Source organism: Macaca fascicularis, chromosome 10 (assembly GCF_037993035.2).
Source record: "Macaca fascicularis isolate 582-1 chromosome 10, T2T-MFA8v1.1".
Lineage (NCBI taxonomy): Eukaryota > Metazoa > Chordata > Mammalia > Primates > Cercopithecidae > Macaca > Macaca fascicularis.
Window position 1 is genome coordinate 14,144,224 of NC_088384.1, and position 15,970 is coordinate 14,160,193.

Below are 15,970 nucleotides of genomic sequence, written 5' to 3' on the forward strand. Positions count from 1 at the left end.
GGAATTCACCCCACTCTTCAGCCCACTCACTCATCCCCTGCTGAACACCTGAGTGCCAGGTCCTGTGCTGGGATCCATGCGGTCCAGGCCCCGATCCTAGTGAAGAGATGGCCAGAGGAGGCAAGATGGGGTTGGGGGCTGGGTCAGGGAGCACAGGTTCACCAGGCACCCAGACTTACGGACTAGATAACTCCAGACCCACATTTCTGGATGCAATCAGAGGCCGGCAAAGGGGAATGGAAGGGTTGCTAGCGCCAGGGGCATCCTTGAAGGAATGAACAAAAAGGTGGATCCCTGCTTCTGTGGCCTCTGTGGCTGATTTGGGGAAGACAATGATAGCGGGGTATTGCTACCGAGAAAAGCGAAGGCCAAAGTCCTCATAATGACCTTCAAGGCCTTTGCTCTGTCTGCCCCCCTTCCAATCCTCCTTCAACCTCCTCTCCTCCCCTGTTGCACTCCTCATCCTCACCACTCTTGGAACATTCTAGCTCACTCCTGCTAGCCAAGGACGGCTCTGTTCTTGGGATGGAAGTAGGCAACACACGGGTTGCTGACATTTTCCTGGTGCAGCAAAGCAAGCACCAAGAAAATGTCAGATAGAGAGGAAATGGCTGTCGGGGCTCAGAAAGCAATACCTGCCAAATATGGTGCTTTGACAGGCCGAATAAAGATGCAGCCTCAAGGTCTCTCTGCCCACCTTTCCCCCATCCTGTCTGTCAATCCTCTGTTTCTCTCAAAGCACAGGAGGAGGCTGTTCTCTGAAGTTCCCTTATCTACTAGAAACTGGACTCCCGAAGAGGAGCACGATTGCTTTCGATCCCTTCCCGGAAATCTCATTAATGGGAGATTAAAATTCATATCACAGAGGAAGAGAAAACTAAACATCACATCTAGAGTCCAGACAAACTTTGTCCCAAACGAGTGTTTCTTCTTCGGTCCCATTCAATTTCCAAAGAAAATCATCTGTAAGATAATGTCTGCCTCCCAGGCCAATTAATGCCTCCTAACAGTCATTCACTCCAAAAGCCTGTCTCCCCTTCCCCAGTGAAGAAGCAGAGATAAACATCTGGACCTCAGTGGATTATTGGGTAATCATTCTCCTATGACTCCCCTGTGCTATGCATGTTAAATACATTTTTTATGCTTTTTTCCTTCTACTTATCTGCCTATTGTCAGCGCATTTCCGGCAAACCTTTAGAGGTAGAAGGGGAAGCTGTCCTTTGGCCCCCAAGTAGCACAGAATGGCTTGGATGGGGTGTATGGAACTCCCTGCCGGGGGGGGGGGGGGGCTCCTGAATCAAGGGAGGGGAAATTTGATCTGAGACCTGAAAAGCTAGAAGGAACCGTCCATACCAAGAGTGGAGGGACAAGCAGTCCCAGCAGAGGCAACAGGTTGGACAAGGGCCTTGATGTGGAAAAAGCTGACAGGTTCCAGGAACAGAATGAGGCTGATGAGTGAGTGGGGCAGTGGGAAGTGGGAGGCGGGGGAGCCAGCAGGGTCCGGGGGCAGTTTGCGTTTTATTCCAGTTTGGTGGAAACCATTAAGAGGTTTTAAGCCAGATAAAAGCCTGTTCTGTTTTTAGAACCATCATTCTTTCCAGCTTAGGCAACGTGGCAAAACCCTTCTCTACCAAGAGTACAAAAAGGTAGCCGGGCATGGTGATGCATATGTGTAGTCCCAGCTATATGGGAGCCTGAGGCAGAAGGATTGCTTGAGCCCAGGAGTTCAAGGCTTCAGTGAGCTACGATTGGGCCACTGTACTCTAGGCTGGGTGATAGCGCCAGACTTTGTCTCAGAAAAACCTCCCAAACCAAACAAACATCATTAAGGCTGTAGAGTGGAGAACATACCATAGCCCAGAACCCTGTGGGTGGGAGTTTGTGGGGGCGTGTGTGGCTTGGACCAATGGGGCTACAGGTGGTAGGACACGGACCTGTTTGAAACATGGAGGCATGCCTTTTGATGAGTTGGGAAGAGGACTGACATTCCTGTCCATATCACATACGGAGCGACTGCAACTCAGAGGCAGTCCCTGCACATGGGAGACTATTGTCCATTTTTCAGACGTAGACGTTGAGAGGGGGAGGAATTTGTCTCAGTACATGCAGCTAAGGCTGAATGTTGGTCTCCAGGGCACTCTCTGCTCCTGGACTGTCTGCCTTTGTAGGTGTGGCTGGGACTACTCACCGCCTGCCTTTTGCAGACAGGGAAATGGAGACTCAAAGAAGAACAATACTCATAGTGGTGAGCCCATGATAGAATCCAGGGCCCCTGGTACAAAGTCTAGATTCTCTGTGTTCCTGCTGTAGTCCCTGCCCGCCTTCCTGGCATAGCTATAGAGAGCAGATGAATGTAGCAGAATCCACAAGAGGACAATAATGGACGTGGTACCTAATCACACACTAGCACACTCGGTGCTATGGACACCCAGGGAAAGATGAGGAGGCTCAGATGTTTGTGGGGAAGTGGGTACGCCCCTGTGTGCCTCCTGCCTGGCTTGATGCCCGCAGTGGGCGAGTGTGTATGTGTGCATGTATATGTGATGGTGTGTGTGCATGCCTGTATAATTGTACATGTGAATGTGGGAGTGTGGTGCCCACAGGAACACTGTCGTTCCCCCTGGAATGCCGGGCACCAGGCGAGCTCAGGGTACCCAGCTACCTGCCTGTTCAGACCCAGTGTGCCCTCACTTCTCTGTCCACTTATCTGCAGAGACCTCTTGGCTTCTGTGCTTTATCTTTGAGCCCTGCTTAGGCTTCTTGATGAAAAAATAATTAACCATAGCCTCATTTTCCAAGGCGTCCATCCCGCTCTGCTGGCCAAGTTAAAAATACTCACAAGGATACTCACAAGGAGCAGGGCTGCTGGTGGGAGGAGCTGCCACTCTGCGTGGGAGGGCAACCAAGGCCACAAAGAGGGAAAGGACGTACTGAAAGGGAGGCCTGGTGTGTGCCTGGACTCAGGGCTTGGAGAGGAGAGAGGCCAGGGGCTGGGCTCCGGCCTATTCCCACTGTGGCTTCACTGTGTGAATTTGGGCAAGTTCCTTGCCCTCTCTGAGCTCTGCTTCCTTCTCTGTTAATTGAGGAATTTTCACTAGAATTCAGTTCTCCCAAAGCATTTCTTCTGCAGGTAAACGGGTAACACCCAAAGCAGAAACACGTGTACAACAAATCCAAACCAAAAAGAGGCTGTGGTTAATTAAGTTTGGAAAAGGACAGCAGGATATATAAAGTTAAATCTGTTTCTTTACTGCTGGGCCTTTTTCTTTCTTTCTTTCTTTTTTTGAGGGGAGTCTCACTCTGTTGCCCAGGCTGCTGGAGTACAGCCGCACGATACCACTGCAACCTCCGTGTCCTGGGTTCAAGCGATTCTTGTGCCGCAGCCTCCAGAGTAGCTGGGATTACAGACGCGCACCACTACGCCCAGCTAATTTTTGTATTTTTAGTAGAGATGGGGTTTTGCCATATTGGTCAGGCTGGTCTCGAACTCCTGACCTCAGGTGATCCACCTGCCTCAGTCTCCCAAAGTGCCGGCATTACAGGCATGGGTCACCGCCCCCCGCCTTAATTTAAGCAGGGCTTTTCAGAGCCTTTATTGATTGAAACCTTAATTCTTTGGATAAGTAATACATATGTCCACGGCATCTAATTCAGAAGTTGTGGAAGGGGTTTGGGGAGCTCACACCTCTTTCCTGTACCGGTTGTGCCTCCTCTGTTCCTCCCTGGCAGCAGGTACCTGGAAGCTTCTAATGCATAGCGAGACTGTATCGCATGCACCAGCAGATACCGTGTAGACTCAGTCACTACCATGGTAAGCGACAACGGGCCTCCCAGGCGGGAGCAGGAGTATGGATGGCTAGCCACAGCCCGCCCCCAGCATCTCTAGGACCAACATCTGGAGGAACACCCTTTGAGAATTGTGGGGTCCCTGGTCCCCAAGTGCCACGGGGGTTTGCATAGGAGGGAAGTTGGCAGCGCCGCCCTGCAGGTTCAGACCCCCCATCTTGCAAAAGGCGCCCATGACTTCTGCCCTTTGCTGCCCCCAGCTGGGCTGTCCTGCGCTCCAGGGAAGCTCCGAAGCCTGCAGTGTATGTGGGGACCCGGGAAGGGCAAGCCCAGGTTGTGTGCCCGCAGGCTGCGCCGGGAGTGAGCGGCTAGCCTCGCGCGGGCGGACGCGCTGTGGGCGTAGGGAGGCGATGCGCGTGGCCCGGGGAAGGTGTGTCGCGGCGCGCTGGGGGTGTGAGCGCGCGTGCCCGCCCCCGCCCCGCCCAGAGGCCGGGCAGGTGTGGGCGGGCGGCCAGGACCCCGCCGAGCCGGGCTGGGAGAGCCGGCGGGAAACAGGAAGCAGGGGGAGGCGCGGCCGGACGGCCGGGAGGGAGGGCGTGCGGACGGACGCGCGGGGTGACCGGGGGCCGGACGCGCGGCCCGGGGCTGGCGGCGATGTGGGGAGGCCTGGGCACCCTGGGCGGCGGCGGGGACGGGGGCGGAGCCGGGGGCACCGCGGGCACCGCCCCCCTGCGCCTGCGGAGCCGCCGCCCGAGCGCGGACCCGGGAGCCCGAGGCGGCTGTAGCGTGCGAGGTGAGTCGCGGGGAGCTCGGGGCGCGTCCCCGACGGCAGGTCCTGCGGACGACGCCCCCGGGTGGGCTCGGCCGCACACCCAGCCCCAGGGCACCCTGGTCGACCCCCGTGCGCCTCTTGCCCGCAGACCCCGAGGACACGGCCATGCCGGGCCAGGCGGAGGCGGGGGAGGCCGAGGAGGAGGCCGGGGCCGGCTCGGGGTCCGAGGCGGAGGAGGACGCGCTGTGGGAGCGGATCGAGGGCGTCCGGCACCGGCTGGCTCGCGCCCTGAACCCGGCCAAGCTCACGCCGTATCTGCGCCAGTGCCGGGTCATAGACGAGCAGGACGAGGAGGAGGTGCTGAGTACCTACCGCTTCCCGTGCCGCGTCAACCGCACCGGTGAGCCGCGAGGCCCGAGTGGGTCACTACCCGGGCCGGCCATGCCCTTGGCGCAGCGCCCAGAGCCGTGGAGCGCGAAGCTAGGGCTCTGCTGCCCTGAGGCTCGGTCTCTGCATCCGTAAAGTGGGCCGGCTGGGTATGCCCACCAGCCTGCCTCCTCCCTAACAACCACTGCGCCCTGGTGGTCCGCGTTGCACACACCGGCGTCAGAGTTTTGTCTCGGGGTTCTCTCCCACTTCCTGGGTCCACATTAGAGCAGAGGGTTGGATGTGGCTGCCAGGGCCGGCTGGGCCTGGGACCTGCCGGTCACAGCTGGCGGACTTGGCACCTTTCCTGCGCTCTTTGATGTCTGAGTTCTGTCTGTCCCCTCCTCTGTGCGCCACACACTCCTGGGGCAGTCATTTTTCAAGTGTCAAGACCCATCTCAGCTTTACGAGGGTCCGCGACCCTCTCCCACAGGGTGTGCCTTTGAACCAGAGCTCACAAAGGCATGATGGAATGGTCTTAATGGTGGAATTTCAGGCATGGCCAATGGGAGAAGTATTTTCTTTGCTTCTGGGGATAGAGGGGCTTCTCTGTGCCGCTGAAAAGGCAGGCTGTATTTGCGGGCCCGCATCTGTGTCTGTGGGGGGTGCTGGGGAGCTCTGGGAGCCCAGGAGTCATGAGGGAGTGTGCTCCCCTGGCTATGGCAGACTGGCTCTCTTCTCTTCCCTGATGTGTTGGGACAGGCCCCTGTGTGTGTCACTGGCTCAAAAATTTGGGGAACGTGGGCCTGGAGCATGGTGGGGGCAGAAGCAACCAGGCACCTGGGGAGGCCCTCCCCTGGACCCTGGGTGCATCCCCCCACTACTCTCCAGGGCGCCTGATGGACATCTTGCGCTGCCGTGGCAAGAGGGGCTATGAGGCCTTCCTGGAAGCCCTGGAGTTCTACTATCCCGAACACTTCACGCTGCTCACGGGCCAGGAACCTGCCCAGCGGTGCTCCATGATCCTCGGTGAGTGGACCTGCGGTGGATGCTGGCACCTTGGCCTCCAGTGCACAGGCTCCTTCCCCCATCCCTGTTACGGAGGCGCTCCCACAGTAAGGGAAACTGAGGCATGGAGCGGCTGAAGGGGCTTGCGCAGGGCCCCACGGTAGGCTGAGGGTGGGGCTGGATGCTAGTGCTGTTATTCCAAGTTTGGAGCCACATGCTTAAGATGGCTCTTTCTTCCTGATGCTGTTTTCAGACATATGTCTGACATACGCAGATGTACAGTTTTTTTTAATGTAAAAAATACAGAGGCTTCAGGTGACTTTGAATTTTTTTTTTTTGTGTGTGTGTGACAGAGTCTCGCTCTGTCACCAGGCTGGAGTGCAGTGGTGTGATCTCGGCTCACTGCAACCTCCGCCTCCCAGGTTCAAGCAATTCTCCTGCCTCAGCCTCCTGAGTAGCTGGGATTACAGGCATGAGCCACCATGCCCTGCTAATTTTTGTATGTTTAATAGAGATGCGGTTTCATCATGTTGGCCAGGATGGTCTTGATCTCCTGACCTTGTGATCCGGTTGCCTCAGCCTCCCAAAGTGCTGGGTTTACAGGCGTGAGCCACTGCGCCCAGCTGAATTTTTTTAATATAAAACACACACACACGCCTACATGTGTATTTTGCTTTTTTTTTTTTTTAGAACAACTGATTTTATTGATTCTTTCACGTCTGTTACATACACTTGTTTTAAGTGACTGCATACTATTCATTAGTGAAGTTAGGACATATTTCATTTAACCCATTTCCAGTTGAATGGATACCTAGGTTTCCATTTTTGTATTATTACAACGATGCTGGGAACATCTTTGTATGTGTGTCTTCGTGCAAATGCGTCTCAGGCGAAGAGGTTCTGAGAATAATTTCTCAAAGAGTCTGTGTATTTTAACTGTTAAATCAACATACCTCCTACCAGGAGTGTGTAAGTACCCATTTGAATCCTGGGGATCATGTTTAAATATTTTTGCCATTCTGATATGTAAAAAATAATGTTACTGTTTTAAGTTTATATTTCATTGAGTGATACAGTTCCCAGGTTACTATTTATTAAACCTTGGGTAAATAACTGCTCTGTGCTTCAGTTTTCCTGTTTTTGAAATGGGTACAATAATAGTACCTACCTTATAGTGTTGTCATAAAGATTAAATAAGATGTATCTAGCACAAAGAATTAAGTTAACAAATATTAGTAGCTACTGTAATTATTGTTGGTAGGTTGGTGCATATTTTCCTGTATTTATTAGCCATTTTTATTTTGGGACTTTCCTATTGATAGTTTTTGTCCATATTTTTATTTGGTTGTTGATCTTTTCTTATTGATTTGTAGGAGCTCTTTATATATTATGGCTCTGAGTTTTTGTTATATTTTCTCCCACTCTGTTGCTTATTAACTTTGTTACATCTTTCATTTTTCAGAAGTTTAAACTTTTTTTTTTTTCTGAGATGGAGTCTCGCTCTGTTGCCCAGGCTGGAGTGCAGTGGCGCGATCTTGGCTCACTGCAAGCTCCGCCGCCTCCCGGGTTCATGCCATTCTCCTGCCTCAGCCTCCCGAGAAGCTGGGACTACAGGCACCCGCCACCGCACCCAGCTAATTTTTTTGTATTTTTAGTAGAGACAGGGTTTCACCGTGTTCGCCAGGATGATATCTATCTCCTGACCTCGTGATCCGTCTGCCTCGGCCTCCCAAAGTGCTGGGATTACAGGCATGAGCCACTGCGCTCGGCCGGTGTAAACATTTTTATATGGATTTGTCCATCTTTTTTCTCTTACAACTCCTGGATTTTGTGTGTTGTTTAGGAAGACCTCCCCTGCTCCCAAATTCTACAAATATATTCTAGAATTTCCCTCTAGTGTTTTTCTGATTTGAGTTTTTTGACACAGTCTACTATCTCCTGGATTTTACTTGCCTGAGCTGCCTATTCTGTCCCCTGTTCTGTCCTGGCAGATGAGGAGGGGCCTGAGGGCCTGACCCAATTCTTGATGACAGAGGTGCGACGGCTGCGGGAAGCTCGCAAGAGCCAGCTGCAGCGGGAGCAGCAACTGCAGGCCCGGGGCCGGGTGCTTGAGGAGGAGCGGGCAGGGCTGGAGCAGCGGCTGCGGGACCAGCAGCAGGCTCAGGAGCGCTGTCAGCGGCTGCGGGAGGACTGGGAGGCGAGCAGCCTGGAGCTGCTGCGGCTCAAGGATGAGAACTACATGATCGCCATGCGCCTGGCACAGCTCAGTGAGGAGAAGAACTCGGCTGTACTTCGCAGCCGGGACCTGCAGCTGGCGGTAGGCCCTGGGGAGATGAGTCAGGGAGGCAAGGGAAGGGGCAGCTTTTGCAATATAGTAGCCAGCCAGCCTGCGTCCCAGAGCAACCATTGCTGGCTCTTTGACATGGATAAGTCCTTTTAGTGCTCGGTGTACCTACTTCATTGGGTTATGACTGTAATTCTCAATGGGGGGTGATTTTGACCCCCTAGAAACATTTGGCCATGTCTGGGAGACATTTCTGGTTGTCACAATTAGTGGGGATTTATTGGCATCTGGTGTCAGGGATGTCACCAGGCTGTCAAACGCCCTACAGGGCACAGGACAGTCCCCAACAAAGAATTACCCAGCCTAAAACGTCGGTAGGGCTGGGGCCGAGAAACGTTGGGCTATGAGGATTCAGTGAGTTTTTTTTTTTACTGAGACGGAGTCTCACCCTCGTTGCCCAGGCTGGAGTGCAGTGGTGTGATCTCGGCTCCCTGCAGCCTCTGCCTCCAGGGTTCCAGTGATTCTCCTGCCTCAGCTTCCCAGGTACCTGGGATTACAGGCATGTGCCACCACACCCAGCTAATTTTTGTATTTTTAGTAGAGATGGGGTTTCACCAAGTTGACCTGGCTGGTCTCGAACTCCTGACCTCAGGTGATCCGCCCGTCTGGGCCTCCCAAAGTGCTGGGATTATAGGCGTGGGAGACCATACCCGGCACGGTGAGTTTCCATTTAAGACACAGAGTTTCAAACATGTACAGTCCCTAGCACACTGCTCACAGCTTGTGTCAATAGTCATTGTTGATATTATCAAGAGCCACACAGGTTATAAACATCGTGTCTTCTAATCCTTCCCAAAGCACCATACGCCAAGTCCTCATTTGCAAATACAGACTCTGAGACTCAGATTAGTGAAAGGACTTGCTCAAGGTCACAGAGCCAGGAAGCTGCACAGCCTGGGTTTGAACCGGGTCAGGCTGGCTCCAGTGCCAGCCCGCTTCCCACGCTGCTGTTCCGCCTGCCCCCTGTGTGGGGAAGTCTCACCCGACTCCCTCCAGCAGCAAGTGAGGTCGTGCCTCCTGCTGCATCTCACTTTCTTGGTTTCCGACTGGGACTCAGCAGGGGGATAATACTGGTATTTGACTGCCGCAGGGCATTGTTCCAAGGATTTAATGAGCTCATCCACGTCACGGGCTTAGCAGTGCCAGCCGCATGGCACGCAGGAGGCTTTCCCCAGCCATGTTGCTCAAGGCTCCACAGTGGGTTCTGACCGTGGAGTTTGAAGCCTCCCTACCCCAGGAGCCTTGGGCTGTGGCTACAGCGTTGCAGGTGGCCATGAAGCTGTAGATGTGGGTGCAGCGGTGTGCCAGTCCTCGGTTTGTGCATGCCAGGTGGGTCGATATCCTGGAGAGGTTGAGCCCTCATGGGGGGTGTTGAGGCCACCAGTTGAAGGGTCCAGGCCGCTGGTCCTGCTTGAGGATGAAGGGGGCTGGTTTCAGGTTGTGAGATGACCTTGAGGCCATCGTTTGAGGGCCTGGTTGGTGTGTGGCATGAGATGGAGGCTTTCTGAGGAGTGGTGGGCAGGGACAGGGACACAGGTCCCAGGCCTGCTCTACTGCGAAAAATCATGTGGCATGGGAAGGCTTTCCTTTCTGTGCCTCAGTTTCCTCATCCTCATCACAGATAAAGATGATGTGACAATTATAAAACACCCTTGTGCTTTATAGGTACCATCCTAAGTGCTTGCCACGCATAGACCCCTTTAATTTTCCAGCCACCCTACGCTGGGGTGGACACCATCTTCCCCATTTCTAGAGGAGGAAACTGAGGCACAAAGAAGTTGGTTAGAGCACTTTCCCAAAGTCTCGGGATTGAAGGATTTTTTTTTTTTTTTTTGAGATGGTGTCTTGCTCTGTTACCCAGGCTTGAGTGCAGTGGCGAGATCTTTGCTCACTGCAACCTCCGCCTCCCAGGTTCAAGCAATTCTTCTGCTTTAGCCTCCTGAGTAGCTGGGATTACAGGCGTGTGCCACCATGCCTGGCTAATTTTTTTTTTTTTTTTTTTTTTTTGTATTTTTAGTAGAGATGGGGTATCACCATGTTAGCCAGGCTGGTCTCAAACTCCTGACCTCAGGTGATCTGCCCGCCTTGGCCTCCCAAAGTGCTGGGATTACAGGTGTGAGCCACCGTGTTCGGCCGGATTAAAGGATTTCTGAGTTGGCTCTCAGTGCTGCTTGAGGGGTGGTGGCTGGGAGGTGGGAGTGCTCCCCTTTCTTTACCCAGAGAGCTTCCCCTTTTTTCTGAAACAGACATGGGCTTGCTGTAAAGTTTTCTCGGAAGAAATAATCTGCTGCTCAGAGAGGACGGTGTGAGGGCTGCGGACTGGGGGCTCTGGGAGAGGCTGCAGCCCGCATGGCTTGTCCCTTCTTTGGGTTGGGTGTGATGGGATCAGGAGATGTCCTGTGTGTGTGGCCATCTGGGGGCTGCTGCGACAGGGGAGGGGGATGGAAAAGAGATGGTTGGAGGTGCCTCTGTAGTCTGCAGGTCATCTACCTCTAGGCAGAGTGACTGCTTTTTCCTATTTTAGGGGCCTAAGCAGTGAAATTGGCTGGGCGCAGTGGCTCATGCCTGTAATCCCGGCATTTTGGGAGGCTGAGGCGGGTGGATCACGAGGTCAGGAGAGCAAGACCATCCTGGCTAACATGGTGAAACCCCGTCTCCACTAAAAATGCAAAAAATTAGCCAGGCATGGGGGCACGCACCTGTAGCCTCAGGGACTCGGGAGGCTGAGGCAGGAGAATCGCTTGAACCCAGGAGGTGGAGTTTGCAGTGAGCCGAGATTGAGCCACTGCACTCCAGCTTGGGCAACAGAGCGAGACTCCATCTGAAAAAAAAAAAAAAAAAAAAAGGAAGTGAAATTAAACTTAGCTACTATAAGTTTGCCTTAATGTATAATTTATGTTTAGAGCTTTTCTGCTCCAAAATTAACAAAGGTGTTGCAGATGGATCTGAACAGAGCACCTGATCGTGCCTGACTTGGCAGCTTCTGTCGTCACCTCCCATGTACAGGTGTGTGGCGGCTGGGATTTAATACCCTGTTTTATGAGGTGCAAATTTAATGAGCAGTTATTTCTAAGCAACATAAACTGAAGGAACGAACGCTATAATTTTGTGCTCAGTGTGTTTGTGCACCGGGATTAAATGCATCTGTATTTCCTGTTGCTCGTCGGAGACTCCCAGGTGTCCTGTCCTCTGAGCTCATCAGGGAAGCCGGCCGGCCAGGGGTCAGGCAGGAGGCCCTGGTGTGTGGCTGCGGTTTGCTGAGAGGGTGTGACCACAGTTGTCCTTGTAACGAGCTGTCTTTCTCTGGCTATTCACAAAGCATGTTTTGTGAGTGGAAAGGAATGTGGGAGTCATGAATTTCTTTTTGAGTCTCTTGCGGAGGAGGAGGAGTGGACTGTTAATTTGTGGAATTGCCTGACCCAGCCTCCAGACCCGTGTGTGTGTGTGTGTGTGTGTGTGTGTGTGTGGTGGGGGTGCCATTCTAACCTCTCAAGGCTGGGGGAGTAGCAAGTCATTTTCCAAGAGAGGCCAGGGGACTCCTGGGGCACCAAATATTGCATGCCTGACTATGGCACCAGAAGTCATTGTGACCTTTTCCCAACAATGACTTCATTTTATAGCCTGCCACCTGCTGCCACTCTTGTCACTGTCTGGCCACCTCAGACCCCACATGCGTCACAGTTGGCTGAGTGCACTCATAGTCCAGCAAACTGACCATGCACGTCTGCTCCCAGCTTGGTGGTCACCCCACAGCTGCCCACTCACCACACTGGGCCAACTTCTGGCTGCACACTCCAAACTGGTGATCGATTAGGGGCATGGGATTTTATTTAACGCTGTGAAGACAGCCACGGTCACACTGTGGCAGCTCTGTAGCCTGCCTTTCACAGTTTAGAGGCCTCTGCCCACTTGCTGTCTTGTTTAATTCTTGCAACACCTTTGGAAGGCAAATGATGAGGCCAGATCGACTGGGCCCATTTTACTGATGAGGAGACTGAGGCCCAGAGGAGGTAAGTGACTTGCTCAGGATGACAGAGCCCAGAAGTAGCAAAATTGAAACTTGAACCCTGGACATGGAGCTCTTGAGGGAGCATGAACCAAAAGCCAAATCTTCTGGAGTAGAGGCTCTCTTAGGAATTCCTTTCAGGGTGGACCGGACTAAGTCTGTTCACTGAGAGTATGTTGAGGTGAGATGTTGGCTTGTAGGGGGAACGTCTGGTTCCTGGGCTGGATGAGACCCTCAACTCTTAAAACCATTGTCCTCTCCTCTCCCCTCACACCCCAGGTACAGATGAGAAGATTGAGGCACAGAGAGGGACCATGACTTGTCCAGGGTCACACTGAGCTAGAGACGGAGCTGGAGTCTGACCCTGTTTTCATTTTTTGTTTTTTTTCTCCTTCTTCTTTCTTTCTTCTTTCTTCCTTCTTCCTTCTTTCCTCCTCCTCCTCCAGCCTCTTCTCCCCTCCTTCCCCCTCCTCCTTCTCCTTCTCCTCCTTCTCCTTCTTCTACTCCTCCTTCTCCTCCTCCTCCCTCCTTCTCCTCCTCCTCCCTCCTTCCCCTCCTCCTCCCTCCTTCCCCTCCCTCTTCCTCCTCCCTTCTCCTCCTCCCTCCTTCTTTTTTTTTTTTTTGAGACAGGGTCTTGCTCTGTTGCCCAGGTTGGAGTGCAGTGGCACGATCATGGTTCACTGCAGCCTCAACCTCCCAAAGCTCAAGTGATTCTCCTGCTTCAGCCTCCAGAGTAGCTGGGATAATAGGCGCGCACCACCACACCCAACTAATGTTTTAAATTTTTTTTGTCGAGACGAGGTCTCACTGTGTTAACTAGGCTAGTGTCGATCCGCCCACCTCGGCCTCCTAAAGTATTAGGATTACAGGCGTGAGCGCTGCACCTGGCCTGGTTTCCCGTATTCTTTTTTTTTTTTTTTTTTTTTTTTGAGACCAAGTCTTGCTCTGTTGTCCAGGCTGGAGTGTAGTGGTATAATCTTGGCTCACTGCAACCTCCACCTTCTGGGTTCAAACGATTCTCGTGCCTCAGCCTCCCTAGTAGCTGGGACTACAGGCATGTGCCACCACGCCCGGCTAATTTTTGTATTTTTAGTAGAGACGGGGTTTCACCATGTTGGTCAGGCTGGTGGGATTACAGGCGTGAGCTGCTGTGCCTGGCCCCCCTTCTTCTGGATGTGGCCCTCCTCCTTTTCTGCCATGAGGATACTGGGCTAAATTGACGGGAGTCAGTGTCAGAACTGCGGGACAGACAGCATGTTGTGATGCAGCACGTCCACCCACAAGTTCTTAGAGTGGATTCCCCTGGGGGCGGTGTCCTTGGCCTTACTGCCCACTGCTTCTTCCTCAGCCCTGTTTGTTTTATATCTGCCCAGCCTCTCCTGTTTTCATAGACAAGTCTCGGGAGGACCCCTGCTTCGGCTTCTCTGGGAATCTGGAAGGCATCCAGGAGTGAGGGAGCAGGACTTCCCACCCCTGTGACCTGTGGCTCCCAATGTGTCCCCCTCTGGGCTGACCCATGTCTTGGGCTCCAGGTGGATCAGCTCAAGCTCAAGGTGAGTCGGCTGGAGGAAGAGTGTGCACTGCTGCGAAGGGCCAGAGGATCGCCTCCTGGGGCAGAAGAGAAGGAGAAGGAGAAGGAGAAGGAGCCGGACAACATGGACCTCGTCTCTGAGCTGCGTGCTGAGAACCAGCGGCTGATGGCATCGCTGCGGGAGCTGCAGGAGGGCCTGCAGCAGGTACTAGGACCAGGGGTCGTGGGCACAGGCTGGGGGGTGGTAAGGAGGGCCTGCAGCAGATACTGTGGCTTGTGGGTGCAGGCTGTGGGGTTGGGGGTTGAGAGGACCTGCAGCGGGTACCAGGGCCAGGGCTTGTGGACACAGGCTGGGTGGGGGGTGGTTGGGAGGGCCTGCAGCAGGTACCAGGGCTGGGGCCCATGGGCATGGGGGTTGGGGGGGTGGTCAGGAGGGCCTGTAGCAGGTACTACGGCCAGGGCTCGTGGGCACAGGCTGCGGGGTGGGGGGTCAGGAGGGCCTGCAGCAGGTACCAGGGCCGAGGCTTGTGGGCACAGGCTGGGGGGGCGGTCAGGAGGACCTGCAACAGCTCTCACGGCTGGGGTTCATGGACATGGAGTGGGGGTGGGGGTTAGACCCGGAAAACAGGCCCTCTTGCTGCTTGCTCATCCTCCCAAGTCCTGGAAAGCTGAGGATTTCAGAACCAGGGATCTGAGATCTGGATGGAGTCCCAGCAGCCTCTTGCCTGAAGCTCTGAGCTGAGGGCCCTTAGCACGTGGCTGTCCCTGATTGTCTGGTCTAAGGTGTGTGAGCAGCCTCCAGAAGGCCCCCGAACTCCCTAAAACTGTCCACCTGATTTTGAGTGTGAGCATTTTTCTGGGGAAAGGGCCCCGGCTTTCATTTGATTTGTAGAGAGTGTGGTCTGGTGGTCCCAGGGCTTGCTTAGTGTCCTGTGGCAGGTCAGTGGCAGGTCAGCGGCTGCATGGGCCTGCCTCCGGGCCATTGTTCCACACAGGAAGTGGGGGATGGAAACCAGTGTGTTTCATGAGGTTGGGGCACTTGGCTGGAGTGTGGGTCTGGGGGCAAGATCTTAGGCCCAGGGTCTACCTGTATGGGCCAGGCTCAGCCCCTTGAAGGCCCCTAGTCATGGGGGTGGGAATAGGCCTTGGAAATGGCCACCGTCTGCTGCTCCGGATGGTGGGTGAGGGCCAGAGCACAAGTGTGTGCCTGGTGCTTGTTTAGGAATAAGATCCTGGCTGAACTTGTCCAGTCACACCCTTATTCACTTAGCTTATTAGCCAGATGCTCCCTGGAGGGTAGCTAGGGCTGGTGGGGCCACGCCCACTTTGCCGAGGGGGAAACAGAGATCCAGAGAGGGTCCAGTCCCCAGGCCAGCATGGCAGAGCTGGTCAGGTGGGTTTGGAGGGCTGACAGCCGTGTGTCCCCTTTCCTTCCCATGCCCAGGGTGGGCCCCGAGCCAGACCCTGAGGTGGCCCTGCCCTGTGATCCCCAGGAGGCAAGCCGGCCAGGGGCCCCAGGCTCCGAGCGCATCCTGCTGGACATCCTAGAGCATGACTGGCGGGAAGCTCAGGACAGCAGGCAGGAGCTGTGCCAGAAGCTGCACGCCGTGCAGGGGGAGCTGCAGTGGGCCGAGGAGCTGCGCGACCAGGTGGGGCCCTGCCCATGCCCTGCCCCTGGTGGGAGAGGGTGTCAGCCAGGGCCAGTGTGCTCACACCTTCCCTGAGCATCCACTTGACGCAGGTGCCTTACTGAGAACTGCATTCGTTCGTTCGTTCTCAGATGTTGACAGAGGCACCCTTCTAGGCGCTTGGGATGCTGCAGTGAGCAAAACAAAGGTGCCTTTTCCTTTAGGGGGAACTCCAGCAGGGGAGACCGGCAGTATGTGAGACACACAGTCCCACGTCATATAGCCAAAGGCGATGAGCACCGTGGGAGACGCAGAGCTGGGGAAGGGGCCGGTTGCAGTTTCAGTGGGGAGGCCAAGGGTGACCAGATGGGTGAAATGATGATCATTCTTCTGGTTTTACAGATTAGGCAGTTGAGGGCCCGTGAGGTAAAGTCAGTGGCTCAGACCACTCCACTGGGCAGGAGGGGACTTGTTATCGGGTCTCAGGCTCTTGGCTCTCACTGGCCCTCCTGGGCACCTGCTGGTTAAC

The 15,970-nt window shown here is 54.3% G+C and overlaps 1 protein-coding gene across 7 annotated transcripts in view; it reads left to right on the plus strand.

Moving 5' to 3' along the window:
* The first annotated feature begins 4,386 nt into the window (after window positions 1–4,386).
* Window positions 4,387–15,970, plus strand: part of CARD10 (caspase recruitment domain family member 10) — a 29,841-nt gene continuing 18,257 nt past the window's right edge. For 6 of the 7 annotated variants that reach the window (XR_012418761.1, XR_012418762.1, XR_012418763.1 and 3 more), the window contains exons 1-6: window positions 4,387–4,579; window positions 4,707–4,958; window positions 5,816–5,953; window positions 7,924–8,249; window positions 13,815–14,018; window positions 15,307–15,462. Coding sequence is in view for 3 of the 7 variants with exons in the window: in XM_065522164.2 (XP_065378236.1) it covers window positions 4,441–4,579; window positions 4,707–4,958; window positions 5,816–5,953; window positions 7,924–8,249; window positions 13,815–14,018; window positions 15,307–15,462 (1,215 nt within the window). In the remaining 4 variants the exon portion in view is untranslated. The remainder of the gene's footprint in view (window positions 4,580–4,706; window positions 4,959–5,815; window positions 5,954–7,923; window positions 8,250–13,814; window positions 14,019–15,306; window positions 15,463–15,970) is intronic. The other variant, XM_045363687.3, reaches the window with a different exon arrangement.